The sequence below is a fragment of the Hippocampus zosterae genome, chromosome 6 (genome assembly GCF_025434085.1).
Source record: "Hippocampus zosterae strain Florida chromosome 6, ASM2543408v3, whole genome shotgun sequence".
In the NCBI taxonomy this organism is placed as follows: domain Eukaryota; kingdom Metazoa; phylum Chordata; class Actinopteri; order Syngnathiformes; family Syngnathidae; genus Hippocampus; species Hippocampus zosterae.
In genome coordinates, this window is record NC_067456.1 from 11,077,970 (window position 1) to 11,099,818 (window position 21,849).

Here is a 21,849-nt window from a genome sequence, read left to right on the forward strand (position 1 = left end):
CCCTCATACAAGGCCATGCCATCATCAAGCACAGCACACCATTGGATACCTAGAATAACATCCAAACATAATAAAGTTCCATCCATCCATCCATTTTCCGAACCGCTATATCCTCACTCGGGTCGCGGGGGCTGCTGGAGCCTATCCCAGCTAGCTGTCTTCAGGCAGTAGGCGGAGGACACCCTGAACCGGTTGCCAGCCAAACGCAGGGCATACATAATAGAGTTAAATTATAATTACCGGTGTATATATTTTAATATGAAAACAGTGTAACTAAATCTTTCTGAAAACACTATCATTTTCTACAGCCATTCAAAAATAAAATGAAGATTTAAAATGTATTTTAAAAAGCAATGATTTCAATTCAAGATTTCACAAAATAGGGTAAAACACAGATTTCATAAATTGTAACATATGCAACATGTCATCTCGTGTTATATTTTTAAATTGATGATTACACCGTAGCAGCTCCAGCACACCCGCGACCCTTGTGAGGATAAATGGATTCGAAAAATTACATCATAGGTACTCCATAATATTCCATTAAACCAACTGAATTAAAATAGAAACAAATACAAAAGCCATTTATGTTTGCATAAAAATATAAAATTATGACAATTTCTATTTAAATAATCAATAATATTTGTCATTAATGATTTATCAAAAATATCTGTGTGCCCTGCGATTGTCTGACAACCGATTCAGGGTGTCCCCCGCCTACTGCCCGAAGACAGCGAGGATAGGTTCCAGCACCCCCTGCGACCCTTGTGAGGAGAAAGCGGATCAGAAAATGGATGGATGGTTGGATGGATGATTCATCAAAACATTTATCGAAAAGTATTGCAAAAAAAAAAAGTAAATACTAATGTGGGGGAAAATAGGTTAGATTAAAAATCCAAATAAAATTATTTGGAAAATCTCTATTGGAATAATCTATTTTCATCATTTAAATGGACTTACAAACAACTGCAAACAGCACCAATAAAATCCAAATGAATATACATTTAAATTATTAAATAATTCCACGCATCTAAAATACTTAATATCACTCTTGGGGGAGCAATTATCTTTTAAAAATAGCCTTCATGCATGAATGACAGATATTAAGAAAAAAAATCTCTCTCACCAATGTACCTAAATGATATGGGCAGGAGAAAACTGCCCTAATGGGTCATGCCCGCACTTTGAAGCGTAAAGCCAGGCATCACACCAATTCAAACGCAATCAATGCTAAATGAAGCCCAGAGATGTGATGGATGACTTGTTTGCAGGAATAGTAACACATGACGAGACATACATGTGTGTGCGATGCAGCTGCCGGCACGACTTCAATTGGCGCAATAATTGCAAAGTGTTATCACCGAGGCCCTATGTGATGGACGGTCATACTTCATTATGCTTGGAGTAGCAGTCACTACTCAACAGGAAGGACACGACGTCTTGCAATATTCTCTTGTTGTGACAACCTTTTAATTAGAGCCATGGACACACATCTTGTACTATCTTTGTATGTCTCTTTCTCTCTCTCTCTCATTCTCACACACACACACACACACACACACATACACACACACACTGGATCCATAATTACACTGCTCTATTCAGCAGCAGTGTCCGTGCGTCACCAACAAACGTCATGTTAAAGTCACAGCAGCAGGAAGAGGTAGGAAGAGTGTCGATGTGTGATGTCACTGGCTGTCAGATGCAAGGTGAAACATGGTGCACAGTGGATGTAAGAGGCAATAAGATTTACCTTGGTTGTAAGATACCAAAAGCAATCTGGTGAAAAATAAGGAATTCGGTAGCGATCTATTTTTTCCTCATTAGACAAAAGTTAGCATTTCAAAGGAAATGGACATTTTGTGGATAACCATTGTTTTTGTGACTAACATTTGATTTTTCAGTGATTAAATACAACATTTTAGGCAAGTGTTTTGTCCTATAAATAATGCCATGTAAAATAAAAAGTAATATTTTCTTGATGTAAAAATGTACACGTTTAAAGGGAAAAATAATACTTGTATACTTTCAATAAAAAAATGCTCTACATTCCAGGAAAGAGGTAATGTTTTTTTAAAGGGGAAATCCACCCTCCATCCATCCATTTTCTGAGTCGCTTTATCCCCGCAGGTCTCTTGCATTGTCGCGGTGGGTGCTGCAGCATATCCCAGCCGTCTTCGGGTCGTAGGCACGGGACAACCTGAACCGGTTGCCAGCCAATCGCAGGGCACACAGTGACGAACAACCATCGACGGTCACACACCTAGGGACAATTTAGAGTGTTCCATCGACCTGCCACACATTTTTTGGGAGTGTGGCAGGAAACGGGAGTACGTATGCAGGCACGGGCAGCACATGCAAACTCCATACAGGAAGGCCGGAGGTGGGATCAAACCCATTACCTTTGTGCTGTGAGGTCAAAGCACAAACCATTTGCCACCGGGCCGCCGGGGAAGTCAACCCCAAAATGTATTTTACAATCATAAACTGTATGCGCGGGTGTCCAAACTCGGTCTTCAAGGGCCGATGTCCTGCCCATTTTTCATCTCTCCCTGCTGCAACACATCTGATCAGGATCAGGATTTTGCCTCTTCGGAACTTGCTGACGAGCTGATCCTTTGAATCAGGTGTGTTTCAGCAGCAGGGAGAAATGGAAAACAGGTAGGTAGGACATCAGCCCCCGAGGACCGAGTTTAAACACCCCTGTAATCTGTGCAGTGTTACTAGTCTAAACGTAGCATTCTGATTAATATTCTGTTTGTTTTATATGAGTTAAGCAGTAAAATCCACCCATTTTTGTCCATCCCTCCATTTTATAGTATCAACGAGGAAAATGCACGGGAAGTCATAAATTTATTGATTTATTGTTTAGTAAGTAAAATTGCACTATAGTTTTCTCCAATACTCTCTCCAGAAAAAAATGATTGTTGGAGCGCAAAAAAAAAAAAGATTTTTATTTCAATGGCAGAATGATTTTTAGGAAATTGATTCTCCTTTTGTGGCAAGTTGGTATAATTGTGTGCTTTGTTTGGCAGGAAGATGTATTTTAGGACTTTTAGTTTTTTTGTTTTTTTTTGGTGGTGGGAGTGATGGTGGCAGAATACATTTTGTGGAAAAATGTCACTTAAAAAGTTCCAATAGGAAAATAGCACATTTGAGGATATAGAAATGGATCCTATTTTGTATTGAAACAAAACCGTCTCATTGTGGCTGCTCTACATTCAAATGTGACCTCCTCCTCTTCCGTCTCTTTCTTTCTGACAAGGACATTCCTTCCTCACTCAAGGCGAGTCCAGTGCAGACAGATTTTAACCCTTCATGTCACACTCAACCCTGCAGACTGGACCGATGCAAGTTGATTGTTCTATGGGCAGCATCTTGGGTCTACCATGAACACGTTAATGCATCTTATCGCAAATGCGAGTGGGGAGATAGCTTTAGAAAAGTAGAGAGGGTGTTTTTGTGGCAAATTATCGCTGGAGATCATTTTGGTGGCTCAAATCAATATCTCACTGAGCAGCGACCAATTGTTTTTTTTTCCCCATCAGCATTCGTTAAAGGTTGCAAAGATGTCTGCACAGTTTTTCTTGTGAAGAAATTCAGAATGTGTTCAAAATTGGATGGGAACAAAACTGGCTGCGAACCTTAATTGCATTGATTAATGACATTTCTGTTCATTTCAGTGGAGAAAATGCTTTTCCATGAAAGTTTTGACTCACACCTGTGGCAATGGAGCAAAGTAAATTTATATCTCAAACACCACTGAATTTTTTCAACATTTTAAACAAAATGTAGTATTGTGACGGATAGAGGGAAACTAGTGTCTTTTTGTGGCAAGCGGGTGGGTGGGTTTGAGTCATTGTTTGAATTTACTGTATGTTTACATTATGGAAAAGAAGGTTATGTGGGGGGTGGGGTGTGGGGCGGGGGTAATCCAGCTCGGAGCCCTTCACCTGCAGACTGCACAATCTTAAATGCAAGTTGACTCTGACGTGAGCTGGTTTCTTGATCCATCCAATCAGGGGAGAGGGGGAGAGAGAGCTCCAGCTCGAGTAGAGAGAGAAGAACGTGTGTCTTCTTGGCACAATGCACTGAGTGTGACAGTGTGATTTCAGCTGCACTGAAGGAGGATTTCACAGGCTGTGTGTGAGGGGGTAAAAGGACCAAACTGATCATTAGCTTGTCTTTTTTTTCACACCTTGTCTGGCCTTCTTGTACACCCCCCCACCTTAGGATATTGTCTCTTGAGTCCCCACTGCAATCCCTTTCCCTTGATTACTGGCTGCACTCATCCCCACAGCCGACCTGGGCTCGGGCCGTGGGGGCTGCTCGGCGCGCCTTGGCTGAGATTTGCAACCCGACATGCGCGAACATAAAACCGGCGTTCGTGGGGCTCGGTGGTCCCAAACGCCGCGGAGTGGCTATAATGGCTGGATGTTGTGCTTGTGGCTGGTTGTGGCCGGGCTGGAGGTGGGCTCCGGAGACCTGCGGCTATCCGCCGAGCCATGCCCGTCCTCTTGCGCCTGCAGCAACACCAGGATCTCGTGCGTGGACCCGGAGAGGGGCATCGCCACCTTTCCCACCCTGCAGAGCGAGGCGGAGATGGAGAACATCACGGACATGTGAGAGCTTTTTTTTTTTCTTCGGGTTGTTCGTGCGTATTCCTCCAAATACCTACCCGCGTCTCTTCTGGCAGCTGACATCAGCAGCTGGAGCAATTAAGCAAATATGTATATTGCTGCCTTTATATCCTATTTTTTTTAGAAGTGTCGGTATACATTGAAAGGCGTGTAACAAGGCACCGGCATTGCATAACAGGCTCATTGTCGTTTAACGCATTATCGTTTCGAACGGCTCACAGTTCTGGGGGTCGGGATTCGAATCTCGACTCCTTTGTGGATTTAGCGGGCTCTCAACATATTTGGATGTTTTTTCTCCAGGTATACCAGGTTTCTCCTACGTATCTAAACCATTTATGTTGGATTCATTTGAGACTCGAAATTGTCCAGTGGTGTTTTGTCTCTATGCTCTATGATTGGCTGGCGACCAGTCCAGGGTGTAAAACCACTATATAATATACTATATAAATCACTACAACCAGAAGTCATGATAAGCTCCAGCTCACCCGCGACCTCATAATGAGGACAAGCGCTATAGAAAATGGATGATTTCTGATGTTCCTGCTTTATCTGTATAAATTGAAATGAGCAGGGCAGTGTGTACTGTGACTGTCCAAATATTAGCACAGTCTCTGGATGGCTGTGATTGTCTGTTTATGAAGTCCGGCAACAGAGATGAGGAATAAAAATCAATTTGACAATGCAAGAGACAGGCGGACAGGGAGAGAAAAAGAACATGTATAGTGCCGATCGGGATCGACCAATTTACCATTGATAGAAAATGGTAAATCAATAGGACAAGCGTCATCACAGGATATGTAAACTGGTGTAAGCGTCTCCAGCAGAGATTGGGTGCCGTTATCAGACTTGGCACAAGATAAACAGCCTTGTCGGTGGTCACCTTATGTCAGAGATAAACAGAGTATTTATTATCCAAGGCCTTGGATAGGTCCTTTGGAGTTTGTTGTTTGTATTACTCATCTTATTTACATTATTTTAATTTGCTTTAGGATTATATATATGAGCACGTGGGCTCTGATTCCAACTGCTGATCATTTCGGGTGGTTCACCACTATCCTTAACTGCCCCATTCTGTCATCTTTCCCAAACCTTTCAAGCCATAGTGTATTATATACAGCCATTAGATTGTTGCTCATGTACCAGAATTTGGAAATAGCTTTCAGCTTTTGTGTAGCCTTCCCCAAACTTGTTAGGCCAAGCACCTTTGTCAACATCCTAGCAGAGTTGGAGCACCACCTCTCCGCCACACACACACACACTTAAAAGCAGCTTCTCATCCATATAAATGCATCACATTCAGATTTTTTTTTTTTGGGGGGGGGGAGTATGACAATTATACCAGACCATTTAGTTTTGCGCACCCCGCTGCAGGCAAGTTGTACAAATGCATTTTGTAATGCAGATTAAATTCCATTTGTCCTCTGTGGCCTGTCATCAATCCACAGCAGCCTTCCCCAAATTATTTTACCCTCTTCAATATGTTGGCACACCCCCTTCTTGTTAGAATCCAATATGTCTGTCCTCAGTGTTCCACTGTGTGGCCCCTCCCCCTATTGTTTTTGCTTGCCTTTTCCTTAATTCAGTCTGGGCTGGGCGTCTTCCCAATCATTGCACCTGTCTCACCTACACACCTGCCAGTCTTCGCCTCATCAGCCACTCTCTCCTCTGCAGCATAAAGGCCAGTGTGCGTATCTACCAGTTGCCAGTTGGTCAGCTTCTTTTAACCTCTGCGCTCACCCTCAAAAATGCCACTTTATTTTTTTTTACATATGTAAATATAGCCACTCAAACTTGGGGAAAATATGTAAGTATGTAATTATGTAGAATCTCTTTCAATCTCCCACACCTCCTGATTGGATGCCACATTTTGGGAGTCCTCCAATTGACGTAGTGGACAAAAACCTGGTGTTTTGGGGTATGCTGTTGTCATCAACAACTATTTCCCCAAATTTGAACAATACGTCTCCTTCAACATACCAGCGGAGATGGTGCACCGACTTCTCATCTGCACACAATATCAAAACCTTTGATTGCCAAGATATTTTGTGGGGAAATTATTGTACCAGGCCGGTATCATGTTCTTAAACTTGCGCAGTACCATTTTGGAATCATTGCTGTTAATTGTACTTTTGCATTTTGGAATGATTGACAAAATCCAGGCGTTCTCTGGGGTATGCTGTTGTTATCCACGGTGTTTGTTTCCCAAATTTTAAAACCGTGCACCCACTTCGCTTCCCTTCCCTTCTCACCCGTCCGTCCATGTCACGTGAGGAGCGGAATTAGGACCCAGGAGCCGACATGACACGGATGTTGACTCGTCAAAGTCTTTATTGTGAAAATACAAAGTAAATACAGAGAGCAGCGCTGGATGCAGAAGACACGGAAGAGCTGACACTCCGGTCGAAAGTGCGACGTACTGACAAGCTGTCACTAAGTAATCCAAGTTTATATACTGTGAGACATCAAGCCTTTATGACAGAATAAAGATGCAAAGCATGTGTAAAAGAGCCACAGCAACTGCCTAGCAGCTAAAACAATGAGGAACAAAAAGTCACAATGGTACACACTCGGGTTGGATTGGGGGGGGGGTCACCTCTGGTTTACACGCATATTAACTTTACTCTTTGGATTAGATTGTAAAAGTGTACCTTATGATTTGACCAGTGAGCATGCAGCGAGCATGTCATGATATTTACGAAACGTGCCTTAATTGGACTTTTAATCATATCCACTAGCTATGTTCAGGAAGCATTTGAAATGAATGACTTGTTTTTTCACTGTGGTCGCTTACTATTCGGATGCCCTTGTGAGTACATAAAAGGGACAAGAACATTTATTTTCTTTATGTTCTGACATTGATCCGTCCAGAGTGTTCTCAAGTGTCAACAGTAAGAGGTTGTTTATGGGTTTGACTCACCCCAAATGCTCTGGATTTTTCTGAAGAAGTGTCTGCTAGGCTTTTCTTTGTGCTCTATATGCATGCATGCATCTGTCCTCCCAACGTTCATTTTTACACGTCGAAATGGTAATTATGCTACCTTTATCAGCGGTGCTTTGTCTCGCTCGGGAATGTTTGCCTGCCTGAACAAATGAGGCGGCCATCTGACACGCTGTTTGTATCGCCCGACAGCTACATTGCCAACCAGAGCAGCTTCTCGTCCATCAGCGACAAGGACCTGCACTACTACAAGAACCTCAGGAACCTGTGAGTCTATTGGAACATTTTTGATGGAGGTCACTATTGTGCTGAAATGATTATAATGCATAGGGTTCACTTGAGGTAGTACTGCGTAGCACTTGCGCTGTACAGTTCTGAGGTCACCTGAGATAGGCTCCAGCACACGCACAATGCGAGTGAAGAATTGCAGGACACAAAAGGATAGATTTTTAATCAGAAAAAAAGTATTTGAATTTGCATTGTTAATGTCTTCTACATTTTTTATTGTATATTTTCTTATTCAGTATTGAAAGAGGTGAAGCTGCTCCTGCTCCGACGCTCATAGTGAGTGACTTAGGTAGAAATGAACCAACTGATATTGGCGTCTTTAATAACAAGGTCTCGTATAAACTGCAGTGCATTTAAGGTCAAATTAAAAAAACAAAATCTTGTTGCTCTGCCAGATTTACAAAACAGGATTAAGAGGGGTACCTAATAAAATGGCAGATGAGCTTGCATGTACAAAAGGAAGTTGAAGTTTGTCGATCACAGTCCAATTGGTGTATAGTTTGAGATTTCTGCAAAGGAAGGCACTTCTGTCTGCTCCTGTTCCTGTACATGTTGCCACTTTGTGTCAGTCATGGTATTGGACCCAAGTGGACAACAACAACGAATGGCAATCAACTTTGTAGAAGTGTTTCATGTAACTCAGAGTACAATCCAGACCCAAGTTTATTGTTTCTGTTCCTGTACATGCAGTATAGTCACTGCAGATCGGCAATGGATCCAACTGAACAATGGAAAAATAATGTACACATATTTATGTGAATAAAAAGGTCTTGTGGAACAGACAATTTAGACGAGACTCGAAGCAAATCCAATAAATCTTGTGCAGGCAGAGGTACAAACCACATTACTGGGCATGCGAGGATGGACCTTATAAAATGGCAGGTGAGAGTCTGTGTTAAAATGAGCCTCAGCCAAGCAAGATGAAGTATGCTAATCACAATATAGTTACACTGTAGTTTTGTACAGGAAAACACTTAGACGGACTGTAATCACACCCAAACACACACTCACAAGTGGAGGCTGAAATCAGCTTCATAAAGCATCTGATGTGACTTACATTTCAGTCCAGTTCACATTCCTTACATAAATTCCAAAAAAACAACGATGCAGGCAGAGGTACATCCAGTAACAACAAAGCACATTCACAGGTTCAGTGGAAAACAGTTCTTAACATGAAACATGAGTCCAGTAAATGGCTCACTTAATTGAAGTGTGTGAGTAAAGGATTGGCTGACCACCAGATCTGGAGGGAAAAAATGACAATCACTGATTGGACACGGTCCGAGTAGGCGTGTCCCAGCAAGGGTTTTTCAAGAGGTATTTTTTAGGAGTCACTTTTCTACTCGTGTTAAATATGATGTTTGTTGTATGTGTCAGAACGGTGACCAACAGCAGGCTGACCTACGTCTCCAAGCTGGCCTTTCAGAACAACGTCAAATTACAATATCTGTAAGTACCTCACCTCTGAGTCATTTCAATGTTTTTGAAATCTTTCCTCAAAAGGTACGCTAGCATGCTGTCCAACATCGTCGCACAGAAAAAGACCTTTCCAACATTTTAGTCGTATTTCAAATGATTTCTAATTCATTGAAGTAGCCGTGATGGGGAAAGAGTTCACTTAAAAAAAAACGTACTGTTCCATCAGGAAAAAAAATGGTTAGCAACTTAAATTTTCTCACCGCACAGACTTGAAAGCGTTAAAACTCTGTTGCAAACCAAAACAGCAACACCTATCAAAGCACATAAGTCTCTCAGGTGTTTTGGAGTGTGTGTGTGTGTGAGTCTTTCTGCATGTTGTAAACGAGTTACCTTCACTTACACCGTCGTCAGCGTTCTGGTAGAGTCTGACGTGTGGTCGTCCCACAATGTTGTGTGCATCCTTGTTTTTGTTCTCTGGAAGATTGCCAATCAGAAGTTTCCCCCAGTGTGACCTTTACACTTTGTTTTGAACCCCACTTTTCCTTTTCGGAAATTGTAATGCAATGGTGACATTGTTTAACACACCTACTCCCATCTGCAGTTGAGTAGCTGAATGAACCTCAGAGTTTGCAGAAATACTATTTTATCGCTACAAATTGAGACTACACTAAACAACTATCACTATTATTGGATTCAATAATGTTTATTGTGAAATTTCTTTGTGACAATTAATATCCCATTTGACTCTCAGGAATCTGAAAGACAACAACTTGTCATCATTATCCTGGACCATATTCCGACACCTCAACATCTCCTACATGTGAGTACATTCATGGCTAGTCAGGGTGGACATTCAAGGTAAAATGATACACTGTCACTGATGTGTGCTGCAATATAATTCTGCTCGAAGATGAGAAAGTGAGTGCAAGTTGGCACATCGTGTATCCTTGTCTAACTTGCACAGAATCCCCCCACCCCCTACTTTCTAGTCTCGCTCTGCTTTTCGTATGTCCTTGACTGTCTGCATTAAGTATGCTCTGTGTGTGTGTGTGTGTGTGTGTAGGATCCTGACAGGAAACCCACTGCACTGTTCCTGTGAGAACATGTGGATCAAGCTGTGGCTGGGAGAGGAGGCGGACACCCAGGAACTGCGCTGCATCGAGGACGGTGGAGGACGCAGCCTGCTGTCCAGACTCAGACTTGCCAACTGCGGTGAGGATCAACGCACATACATGCATGCACACACACTCACACACTAGTGTTACACTCCGGACCTATAGGTGGCAGTAATGTGTGTAATATACTGACCTGCTTTGCAGACTTTTTTTGACTCGACCAAAGCTGACTTACTAAGAGGTTTTATTTAAAATAGAAGTTGAACATTTCATAAAGGTTTAAATAAAAATATGAATACATCCACAAAAAATATTTTTATATGGTGCAGTGTAAAGGGCTTTCTTGCATAAAGAAAACATTCAAGGATGACATAAAACTACTGTTAAGTGCAAGACTTCGTGTTCAATTTTTTTTTTTTACAAAAATCACCACACTCAAATGATTTCAAATTGTCAAAAAATCATTTGCCCTACCCACATAATATAGAGCAGCATAAGACCCAGTGGAAGCACAACTCATGTCCGCCATCTAGTGGTGATTGGGGAAATTGCAACTCAAATCTACAGCCAACCACAGCATATTTGATTTAGTCAGCATCTTTTTTATCCCAGTATTTTGAACATAGTTTGGACTTTTCCCATTTTTTCTCTGGGAGTTTTTTGTGTATTGAATATTTATCTGCGTATTTTGTCATATAGGATTTTTCAATATTTTTCTGGGATTGTCCTCTTCATTTAAACCCCATTTTGGGTTTTTTAAAAAATATTTGTCAAAATCTTCCCCATAAAACAAAAAATATTCATTATTATTTTTTAAAAGTACATATCTCTCTCTCTCATCCTATATATATATATATATATATATATATATATTTTTTTTTTTATGAAGTAATCAAGGGTGACGAGCGGAAGGTGCAAGGCTCCAATTGTGCACACACAGGGCCGACTACATCATTCGAAAGGGGAGATATTCCAGTGTACATGCCAATGTCATGCACAAACTCAGAGTCTAATTTCTGTTTCCACATGTCAAGTACTCCTCCTCGGTGTGCGCTCTGTATTGCCCTGATTTTGATGCAAATTAGGGACGCACCGAGGACTGGCTGGGAAAATTCCATCCCACAAAGGCGCCAATAACATTACACACAATTCCACCGGCGCAAAAGGCTAAAAAAATACCAAAAAGAAAACTGCACCCATGCGCTCAGATAGATTTCACTTTGCATGAGACTTGCGCCCATAAGTAAAATATGGCCTCCACATAAGGTAAAATCAAGTCAAGAGTACGCACCGACCTTGAGTTTACAACATACACTAAAGTAAATGTTGTGATGCATTGACTCAGTTTTATTTTGTCAAGTGGTTCAGACATATTTTTCAAGTAGACTATATCGTTCCACTTCAAAAATACAGTATGTGTCTGGATCGAGATTTGTTTTTGTGCGATTACTTGACAAGATGAAATTGAGTAAATTCAATAATCATTTTTTTTCAGTGTGCAGATGCGTCCACATCTAAATTTGTCTTCAAGGTTGTTTATTGCTATTATTTTTGGTTAGCAACAGAGTCCAAATAGGCTAATCAGATTTTTAAAAAAATATATTCATGATGGTGATGGTGAGATGATGTTTATTATGTTACGTGGATCACACACTGTGACAAACTGGAGCATGGTATTCTTTTGAGTGATAGAGAGTAGTTATGTATTTTTGAAATGTATCTATAATTGATTTTTTTAATAATAAATTGAATCAACTTTTTCACATTTTGGATTCGTATTAATGCATTGCAGAGATGCAATGTCAGGTATTCACCGAAACAATGTGTTATCTATGCAATGGATAATATTTAAGACCTAAAAATAAAATGGCTAGAACATTCAGATGATCACTGGTAAAACACAAAAAAAGGCGGCCTGCAGCAAATCGTCGTGTTATTTATAATACGAGTGAGTGTAATGTCAACTTAAGGACCGCGCCGAATCGCCACAGACCACAAGCCTCTTTGTGCGCTTATCACTCTGGAGTATATAAACGTCTGCCTTTAATTGACTTTATGTTTCTTTACCCCCTTTTACCAACACAATGAATTTTTCATGAATCGCTCTTATTTTAGACACTGTTCATAAACAGGGTCCCATTTCGTCTCGGCCCGGTCAGACCCGCTGACGTGTTTGATTTGCATTTGGAAACAATTGTTCCCTTGGGAAATAAGGGAGATAAAAATAACACTGGTCAACAACAAATTTTAATCAGATATGCCTTTATGTGTCCCGTAACACATTTTTGGCACTGATTCAAATTTTTATTTTGATTTATTTGAGAGCGCATTAGGTTTTAACGAAAAAAAATAACGATAGATTACCGTTCCTAGTCATAATTCCAAAATATATGAATAAATGAGAAGTATAATAACATTGACAGTGATGTGTAATGATTCAGTGATGACTTATGATACACCCAATATGTATGGTATTTGTGTAGAGTATTACCAGACCAAATCCTCTAGGCACTCTTCCCTCCACTGTGCAGGAAATAAGAATGTTATTAACTTTAGGACAACTGTTAACATTTTTGCTCGTCTTTTATATGGAAAAATAGTTGCTCTGGGTCATAAGTCACTAAATATTATTTAAAAAAAAATCTCACTAATTTGGTATTGACATAGACACAAGTTGTAGCTCTTGGTTTCTACTTTGTTCATATTGTACTAGCGTCCACACGTGTGCACTATATATAATAAAAGCACAACTTTCAAAATTAAAGTACAGCAATTAGACATTTTATTTTGGCTGCATGGTCTTTGACTGTGGACCCCGGGCCGGACTTTGCCGACGTCTGCACTACACCATCAGCGATATCCAACATTTACCACACTGTTTAAAAAAAGAAAATACTGTGATTTTGCCCCTGGAAGAGACTTTTAATAGCAAAATGCATGACATGGTCAGCGATTGCTCAGAGCAGTCGGAATGCAGAGAACATAAACATGCCTGCAGGAAGCAAACAGTGTCGTTGATAATTCCTATTGATCCGCTCCCCGCTCCCTCCGGTCCATTAGCGGAGTTTATTTTTGACATTAGGGGGAAGCCCAACACTCCTCCCTTTGGCAGAGTGACACATGAAGAGGCAGGCAGGGTCTGGTCGGTGCCTCTGGGCTGTCAGGGTTACACAGAGGACTTGAAAAGGTCCAGATGGAGGGTTAGCCTTTGCTTTGTCAGGGTGTTTGTCTCCTCGCATGTTCTACTGTCCGTCTGCCCACTTGTCAGTGACAGAATGGCAACCGTGCCCTCAGGCCTGCACTGATCGCTCACATTGCCTCACTGTGTTTGTTACTGAAGTTGCACTTTGAAATAAACAAGCCAAGATCTTCAATTATCTATAGTGTCAGTCCTCATAACATACAGTGTTAGTTAAAATTACTGACTGGCAAATGATATCTAAGACAGTAAAATCCATGACTTTCATACAGGGATGGACAATTGGTACCCTACGGGATGCAAGGATATATTGAAGTACATATATACACAGTGTATATGCTGTTATATATATATATATATATATATATAATATATATTATGAACCTAGAAAATTCTTTAAAAACTGCTGATAAACATTCATTATATATGTATTTCACAGAAGACAGGAAAAATGGTAGAGGACACTGGAAAAATCAAAATAACAAATACAAAAAAAAAAGGAAATACAGAGTTACAGTATGTGCTCCGCGCATGCTGAACTGCGAAATTGCAGCTGTCGCTGTAATTTTAAGTTCTAATAACACCAATCACCATTAGATGGCGAACATGACTAATTTGCACTTACAAAATGTCATTTATCTTCTGTCCTGTGCTACAATGTGAGTAGGCCTCATGTTGTTTTTTTTAAAGCAATAAAAAAAAATATATATTTTTTTGTCCCTTCTGCATTTGCATAGGCACCAAAAATGGTTCAATTTCCATCTTGTAGTCGTCCCTGAGTTTTAGACAGACATTTTTACCCATTGGCCTATATGCTGTGCACAAAGACAAAGCACAGATGTGGGCAGTAAACAACAGAGCAAAGCCACTAAAGAGACCAGTTAGCTTCGGTATCCACAGAGCACATTTATCCTTTAGCTGAATTTCCTGCCGTCTGAATTGAAAGAGCGCTTGGGCTAAATATAAGTAAATTAAACCAGTGCGATGCGAGGGCCCAAGTAAAATGCTTTTTATGACAACATGGGAATTTATTAAAAGGGGGTAGGGAAATAAAAGCACAAGGTACAATGATAAATGGGGATGTTATTAAAGCAGATGTTTAATTTGATTGTTTTGTCAGCTAACTCATTCACTCCCAAAGACGTTTTTAAACGTCTTTTCAGACTTGGTCCAGAATTGTCAGGTAGTGAATGAGTTAAGAGTAATGGCATTAAGTCAAACCGTATGGGTGCTCTCATACGGAAGGTCTACTGACCTTTAAACACGTAAACTTGTTTAGAAAGACCAATTGGGTTCAATGAGGCAAATTTACAATGAAATGAACACCGTGGACAAGAGCCCAATTGCAGCCTTTAGATAATGGCTAGTGTACTCTGAACTTCCTCAAACAAAAAAGCACTGCTGCCTAAGTATATACTATCTATCCCACTAGCAGTTTTCGGTGTACCATCTGCTTAAGGAAATCAATGCCTCACATAGACACTTCCTTCTTCCTTCCCAGGAAAATTTGATTTCATAGATGCTGTTGTTAATTTGAACTTGTGTGTGTGTGTGTGTGTGTGTGTGTGTGTGTGTGTGTATATATATATATATATATATATATATACACACACTTTCATCTATAACTGCTTCAGACAACAAAGTGTATGCAGGAAAGTGGTTAAGATTGCACGATTGTCTCTGTCTAATGTGTTGTCTTGTATTATTTTGTCATTTTATGTTAACTTTTCTTTTGATCACGGCATGGGCACCCGCAGCGGCTCCTCTCGTATGTTGTCTTGAGAGGGAAGAAATGTCATCTGTATCCATATCTGTGCTGTATGTTGCACATAAGGTGTTGCGCATACAGCACATTTGACAATAAAGTTGTACTTGATATACACACACACACACACACACACATGTATAAAGGTATGTATACTCTATAATTCATTTGCTGTGCGCTTTGTGAACTAGGCCTCCACTGTGGCTTTCCAGATGTTTACACACAGGCTGCAGGTGGGCTGTAACTGAGCCAAAACGGAGAGACACACACACACACACACACACACACACATACACGCAAAATATTCGCTGGCTGAGCTGGCATGCTAATTAGCCCGTTCTTCCTTCTGATCGCTTCTCAAAGCAGGGATTACAATCACCAGAAAGTCACGGCTGGTTGCACAGCAAAAAGCCAAGCGTGGAAGTAATTTCCCATGTTCCTCAAACTACAATGGCCTTCGTGTTTTGGCGTATAGGCACTTTAATTGGACAAAGTATGTATTTTAGGATGGGTGTGAAGATATGTGCTTCAAACATGACAGCTGGCACCACTAAAACGATGTCTCTTACCGTCTCTGGCGGTGATGGAACGGGTTGCCGTGGTGATAAGTGGGTTGCTGTGGTGACAGGCCGACGGACAAAAGGACCTGATAAGAAATCTGTCTGGTTAAATGTGCAATTGCTGTCAACGCCTCGCCATCTCCTCTGGCTGACTGGCTTCGGGCCTGTGAGGACTGTCTCTTCATTTTTATGTGGTCCGAAATAACTAATGCATAAGGTGGACATAACTTTCATTACCTGATTGGGATCTAGGGATGGACAAGCAGCTTGGTAATGGCACTTTTACAGTGGAACCCTTTATATGGCACTGATTAAAAAAAAATTATGAATAATTATGACCGTAGTGTAATTATAGTGCTGAAAATGCAAGAATCATTCTATGGATTCATGACATTTTTTAACTTTGAGGTGCAGGTTTTGCTGTAGTTGTGCCATCATTTTAGTGCATATTGACAGGATTCTTATATACCTGGAGAGCCCACTTTAATTTGATGTGATGTTTTTAAATTTATTTACATTCCCCGAGGTCAAATTCAATCAACAACCCGATTAAATAAATTCACTGTTGATTTTTTTTATTTTATTTTTTTACTACATTTACCCTTGCCAGGACCACAATCTATAGACAGAGACAAACTCGTAAATGACATATTGTCTTGTTTGGACTTTGGCGAGATTACAGTGAGTAATAAGGTGCTTGATTTAGTCATCTGTCTTTTGTTGTCTGGTCTTCTGAGATGAATCAAATTTGTCATGCACGCATCACATCTTTGTTATCCTCGTTCATGTGCCTGCCGCGCGTGCACGTACACACTCACAGAGGCACACAAAAGTAAGTGTGTCCAATTAGTTTATTAGCAGTCCGCTTGCCGGAGAAATGCAGTGGTAATGAGCGTAACTGCTTGTCTGTGTCTCTTTGTTTGTGTGCGCAGTCACAAATGAAAGGCGAGGGCGCCGAGTTTGAATCCAAGGTCTTTCTATTGACTCCTGTGTGTGTGTGTGTGTGTGTGTGTGTGTGTGTGTGTGTGTGTGTGTGTGTGTGTGTGTGTGTGTGTGTATGTGGAGGGGTGGGGGTGGGGGGGGGGTGTCTACGTGCAAAGTGTTTCAATGGGAGGGAAAAAAAAATCTCAAATTCCCTTCTCCTCCATCTCATCTTCCTCAGAGCTTCCCATGGCGACACTGACGGCGTCCAAAGTGACCGTCAAGGAGGGTGAGAACATGCAGCTGTCCTGCACCACCTCCGGAGTTCCCTCGCCCGACCTCATTTGGAACATGACGCTGGTCACAAACTACGAGGTCCGTACACTCGCAACCTCAGCCCCCGTAACACGCCCATAGACATAAAGTACACGTACCGTACGTAGCTCAGTCATGAAAACGAGCCCAATGAAGCATCGTTGACTAGAGTTATCGTCAGTAAATCAAACTAATGGTTCCAGGGTTCGGAAATAAATGGTGCTATTGTAAGAATAATTGCTAATGTCTTTTCGGAGGATTAATTCTACACTTTGCAGCACATGCGCTTGTCTGATAGACTGGTATTTGCATTTGGGGTGTTGTTTGAGCATAATTGAAGATTACTCCATATTGAAGAAGCACTGAAGGAATTATGCGATAGAAAATCACCATGATGACTAGGAACATGTATACATTAGAATCAGTTAGATTTGAAATGAGTTACACCAAGGTCGTATTGTGTGCGTGTGTGGTTTTTTTTACTGTACTGACAATGTTTCAAGTAACACTGAAGCAGTTTTCGGTGTCATACCGAAAGTAAGAATAACTGTACGGTACACGGATCAACAATGTATGCAAAAAATGAATATTCTCATGAGTGCAAAAGACTATTGAGCCGCACCCATTTCGACTAAAATGGGTTCACGCTTCATTCCGTTGACAGATCGCGACAGCAGGTCAGATCTCCACCCTATGGTTGTCCAACTTGTCATCGTTGGACCATAACAGTAAGATCAGCTGCACCGCACAGAACATCGTCGGCGAGAAAGAATCCTCGCTGCTCTTGGACATACTCTGTACGTTTGCCCTTTTTTTTTTTGTGGTGCAAAAATCCAATTAGATGAAAGTCTTCCATGCAGAGCCACACAAGAAAGATCTTCTATGCATTTAATGTTTCACTCGTGCTAACCTTCTTTTTTGTCTGCTGCTGCTGCTGATCTATCTCCTCAGTTCCTCCGAATATCACCAAGCTGAGTGATGCCATCTCAGACCACCACTGGTGCATTCCCTTTAGTGTCGCAGGTAAGATCGGGATTGCACTGTTGCCTGTCATTCACCACGCACTATTGAGTGACCAAGTGGAATTATTGACACTGACTTTAAATGATCATTTTTCAAACAATAAAGCTGCAATTTAATGAGTCAAAAGCAATAATAACAAAGAGAAAAGGAAAGTGGAAATTTGAAAAAGAATGTTTTTTGTAATGGGCGGCCCGGTGGTCAACTGGGTAGCACGTCAGCCTCAGAGTGCACAGGTGCAGGGTTCGATTCCAGCTTTGACCTTCCTGCGTGGATTTTCATGCATGGCCGGTTAATGGAACACTCGAAATTAAGGGTGTCAAACTCATTTTTGTCGCGGGCCACATTTTAGTTACCGTTTCCATTGGAGGGCCGTTATGACTGAAAACTATTAAAAGAAGTCACAAGTAACTGTTGATTCAACTCTTGTTTAAGTTACTATCATAAGGGAGTTGGTCACAAGAAAATCAGAATCGGAATCATCTTTATTGCCCAAGTATGTAGAACACACAAGGAATTTGTCTCCGATAAAACACTGTGCATTAGTATCATCATAAACGAGGACAAATAGGTACGGAAGGACATTTTGTAATGTAAGTGAACCGTATGCGGTGGTAGCATCCAGTGACAACTGTGAGACAATGTGCAAAGTATCAAGCAGAGCTAAAGTGATCAGTGGTAGAATACAATACTATGACAGTTGTACAGTTGTTGCAGAAAATAATTGAACCGCATTGAAATGCTTAAAATATGTATTTTATTTATAACATATGAGAAATAAAATTTTTGGCAGACAAGAATTATGAAAGTTGGCAAGTTTGATCTGCTTTTGCGGGCCACATAAAATGATCTGGTCGGCCAGATCTGGCCCCCGGAACTCGAGGTTGACACCTGTTCTCGAAATTGTCCCTCGGTATGATTGTGAGCGCGGAATGGTTGTTCGTCTATATGTGCCCTGTGATTGTCTGGCAGTTGTCAGTTGAGGGTGTCCCCCGCCTGCTGCCCGAAAACAGCTGGGATATGCTGCAGCACACCCCGCGTCCCTCATGAGGGCACGCGGATTGCAAAATGGATGGATGGATGTGTAATTTTATGAGGAATAAAGTCATAACCTTGTGCAAGAGCTACGCATTTTTCTGAAAATTAAGTAATCATCTTAAACAAAAAGCTTTTAAAGTTAATTTCATTCACATACGATAATGCTTTTATTCTCATGCAATTGCATCCCAGTCCTTTTTCTGTCATAATACTCTGACTTTTGCCTCATAAAATTTCCACTTCCTTGGAAGTCATTCTACTTGAATCCAAATAATCATTTTACAATTGTATTAAGCAGTTCAGGGATTTTAATGGATGGATGTTTAGGAGAAATGTGAAAGGACAGATTTTCAGAGGCCAACAAATAATGTATATTACTGACTCGAGAAGGATTTTCAGAATGCCGAAAGCAAATCTTTGTGTTTCCTAGGCAACCCCGAACCTCACATGCAGTGGTTTCTGAACGGCAAAGCGGTGATGGAGGACAAATTCATCAAGACCATGATCTATGAGGTGACCGAACGCGAGTATCACGGCTGCCTGCAGCTGGACAGCCCCACCCACCTCAACAACGGCCTCTACACGCTATTGGCCAAGAACGACTACGGAACAGACCAGAAGCGGGTCGAGGCCCACTTTATGCATAAACCCTGGGACGGTGAGGACCCACACTTGACAGGTCATTATGTCGCACACCGCTTTTGAATTCTGCAAAATCCAAAGCCTTCCTGCAAGGCCTTGTCTGTTTGATCTGACTTTCAAGTCATTCTTTTAAATCTTTGTGCAGGAACTGACAAAGATTCGTACTACTACGGTGAGTGAAGTGTTTTCTTGAATGAATGGTTCATAAAAAATAAAGTTATAATAAGTCATAATCTGTAAAAAAAAAAAAGTAAGCAGACTCTTGAGATAATAAAGTTATCACTTTACAAGAAAAAAATGAACAAGTTAAAATTTTCACCAAATTTTACCTGATTGCTCGACATTTTAAGTCATTTACAAGATAATTCTTTTTTTTTTTGAAGGGCAAGGTCAGAATTTTATGAGCATAAACGTGCACCTAAGTCTCAGACTGTTGAGAATTTGGACGCCCCCTCAATAAAATGACCACTTTAGTTTTGTAATGACTTTATTCGAAAAAAAAGAGAATATTAAACAACACTTTTTTTTCAATTTGATTTATTTTCATGTGGATTTTTTTTTCTTCTGTGTTTTTTTTCCAATTTCGTTTCGGTCCTCATCATTAATGGCAAATAAAAACTTTTCTGCTTTTGTCCTTCAAGTTGTTTTGGCAAGGCGTTGTAATTTTTGCAGCCTTGCACTGAGGATGACGGTTGACACGACTGTCGCTTTCCTCTTCACGTTTAATTTTATGTCCGTTTTCTCTTCTTTTTTCTTTGCGGCTTTGCATGCGTGTGGTTATTGTGCTTGTGTGGTTAATAAGCTGAATTCTGGCACTCACAAACTTGATAGATGACATCCTTTATTTATTAGCAGCATGGTAAGGAAAAACGGTGTTGAGATATTGCGACTTTTTTGTGGTCTAATTTATTTTTCCTTTTTTCTCTCTTGCTGCTTCTTAACATCACCTTCTCTGGCTGCAGACTTCCCCATAGGTACTGCTACAAATACGTATTGATTTATTTTTTATGCCACCCTTAGTATGTTCTCTAAAAAAAAGTCATAATGATCATTCCCTTGATGAATGATGTATTTATTATTCTTATTATTATTTTATAAACAGATGGACCCACTTCAGACCCGCCAGAAGACAGAGTCGCAGTAAGTCCTCAATCAACATTCCACCAGCTGCGTTGGCGTGTCGTAAATTCTGCCCAAACTGCAGGTGTATGTGGTGGTGGGCATCGCTGCCGTCGCCTTCTTCGGTTTCCTGATTATGTTGGCCATTCTCAAGTTTGGCGGAAACTCCAAGTTTGGCATCAAAGGTAAGACTGCGCTCATTGTCCGTTCTGTTATGAGAAGACGCGAGAAGAAAGTCCCGATGGAGGGGTCCAGAATGGATGGCTTCATGAAGACAAAATATAGCCGCTCTCCCGCACGGGGATACTGAAGAAATTCTATTTCTTATAAAGTGGAACACCCAGGAAGTTGTGCAACTGGGACCTTCTCTGGAAAATTTTACCTCTGTTAATCACAAAATCAAAAAATACACATCAACCATGGGATCGAAGTTCAGTTCTCATTTGAGTTTAGGTCTATTATTCTTTCTGCTATTACGGTATATTGCATTCGGTGTGTTGTGATACTGGGCTTTGCATCGCGCGGTTTATTACCTTTCCTTATGATACTTTAGCCTACGGTGCATTACGTTCTGGTTCTCGGTGCATTGTGTTGTGGTTGCATTAAGGTATGTGATGATGCATTACATTATGTTGCTATATGTGGAGTTATGGCATGTTGCGTTATGATATGTCATACCATGGCACGATGCATTTCGGCAAGTTGCTTTATGGTTACCGCGCAGCGCATTATACTACGTTACCATATATTGGGTTGCGTTCAGGTCTGTCATGTTAAACTACGTTGCGTTACAATAATTTGTGTTCTAGCATTTTGCATTACGCTGCATTAGAATAAGTGGTTACGGTAGGTGGCGTTATGGTATGTTTT

General features: G+C 40.9%; 1 protein-coding gene across 3 annotated transcripts in view; it reads left to right on the forward strand.

The window, feature by feature from the left end:
* The first annotated feature begins 4,074 nt into the window (after positions 1–4,074).
* The window catches only part of ntrk2a (neurotrophic tyrosine kinase, receptor, type 2a), a 73,539-nt gene continuing 55,764 nt past the window's right edge, over positions 4,075–21,849 (forward strand). For 2 of the 3 annotated variants that reach the window (XM_052067820.1, XM_052067821.1), the window contains exons 1-13: positions 4,075–4,622; positions 7,771–7,845; positions 9,244–9,315; positions 10,037–10,105; positions 10,349–10,497; positions 17,087–17,220; positions 17,825–17,957; positions 18,112–18,183; positions 19,649–19,897; positions 20,006–20,032; positions 20,823–20,834; positions 20,963–21,000; positions 21,065–21,164. In XM_052067820.1, coding sequence (XP_051923780.1) covers positions 4,363–4,622; positions 7,771–7,845; positions 9,244–9,315; positions 10,037–10,105; positions 10,349–10,497; positions 17,087–17,220; positions 17,825–17,957; positions 18,112–18,183; positions 19,649–19,897; positions 20,006–20,032; positions 20,823–20,834; positions 20,963–21,000; positions 21,065–21,164 — 1,390 coding nt within the window. In that variant the 5' untranslated portion in view covers positions 4,075–4,362. The remainder of the gene's footprint in view (positions 4,623–7,770; positions 7,846–9,243; positions 9,316–10,036; positions 10,106–10,348; positions 10,498–17,086; positions 17,221–17,824; positions 17,958–18,111; positions 18,184–19,648; positions 19,898–20,005; positions 20,033–20,822; positions 20,835–20,962; positions 21,001–21,064; positions 21,165–21,849) is intronic. The other variant, XM_052067822.1, reaches the window with a different exon arrangement.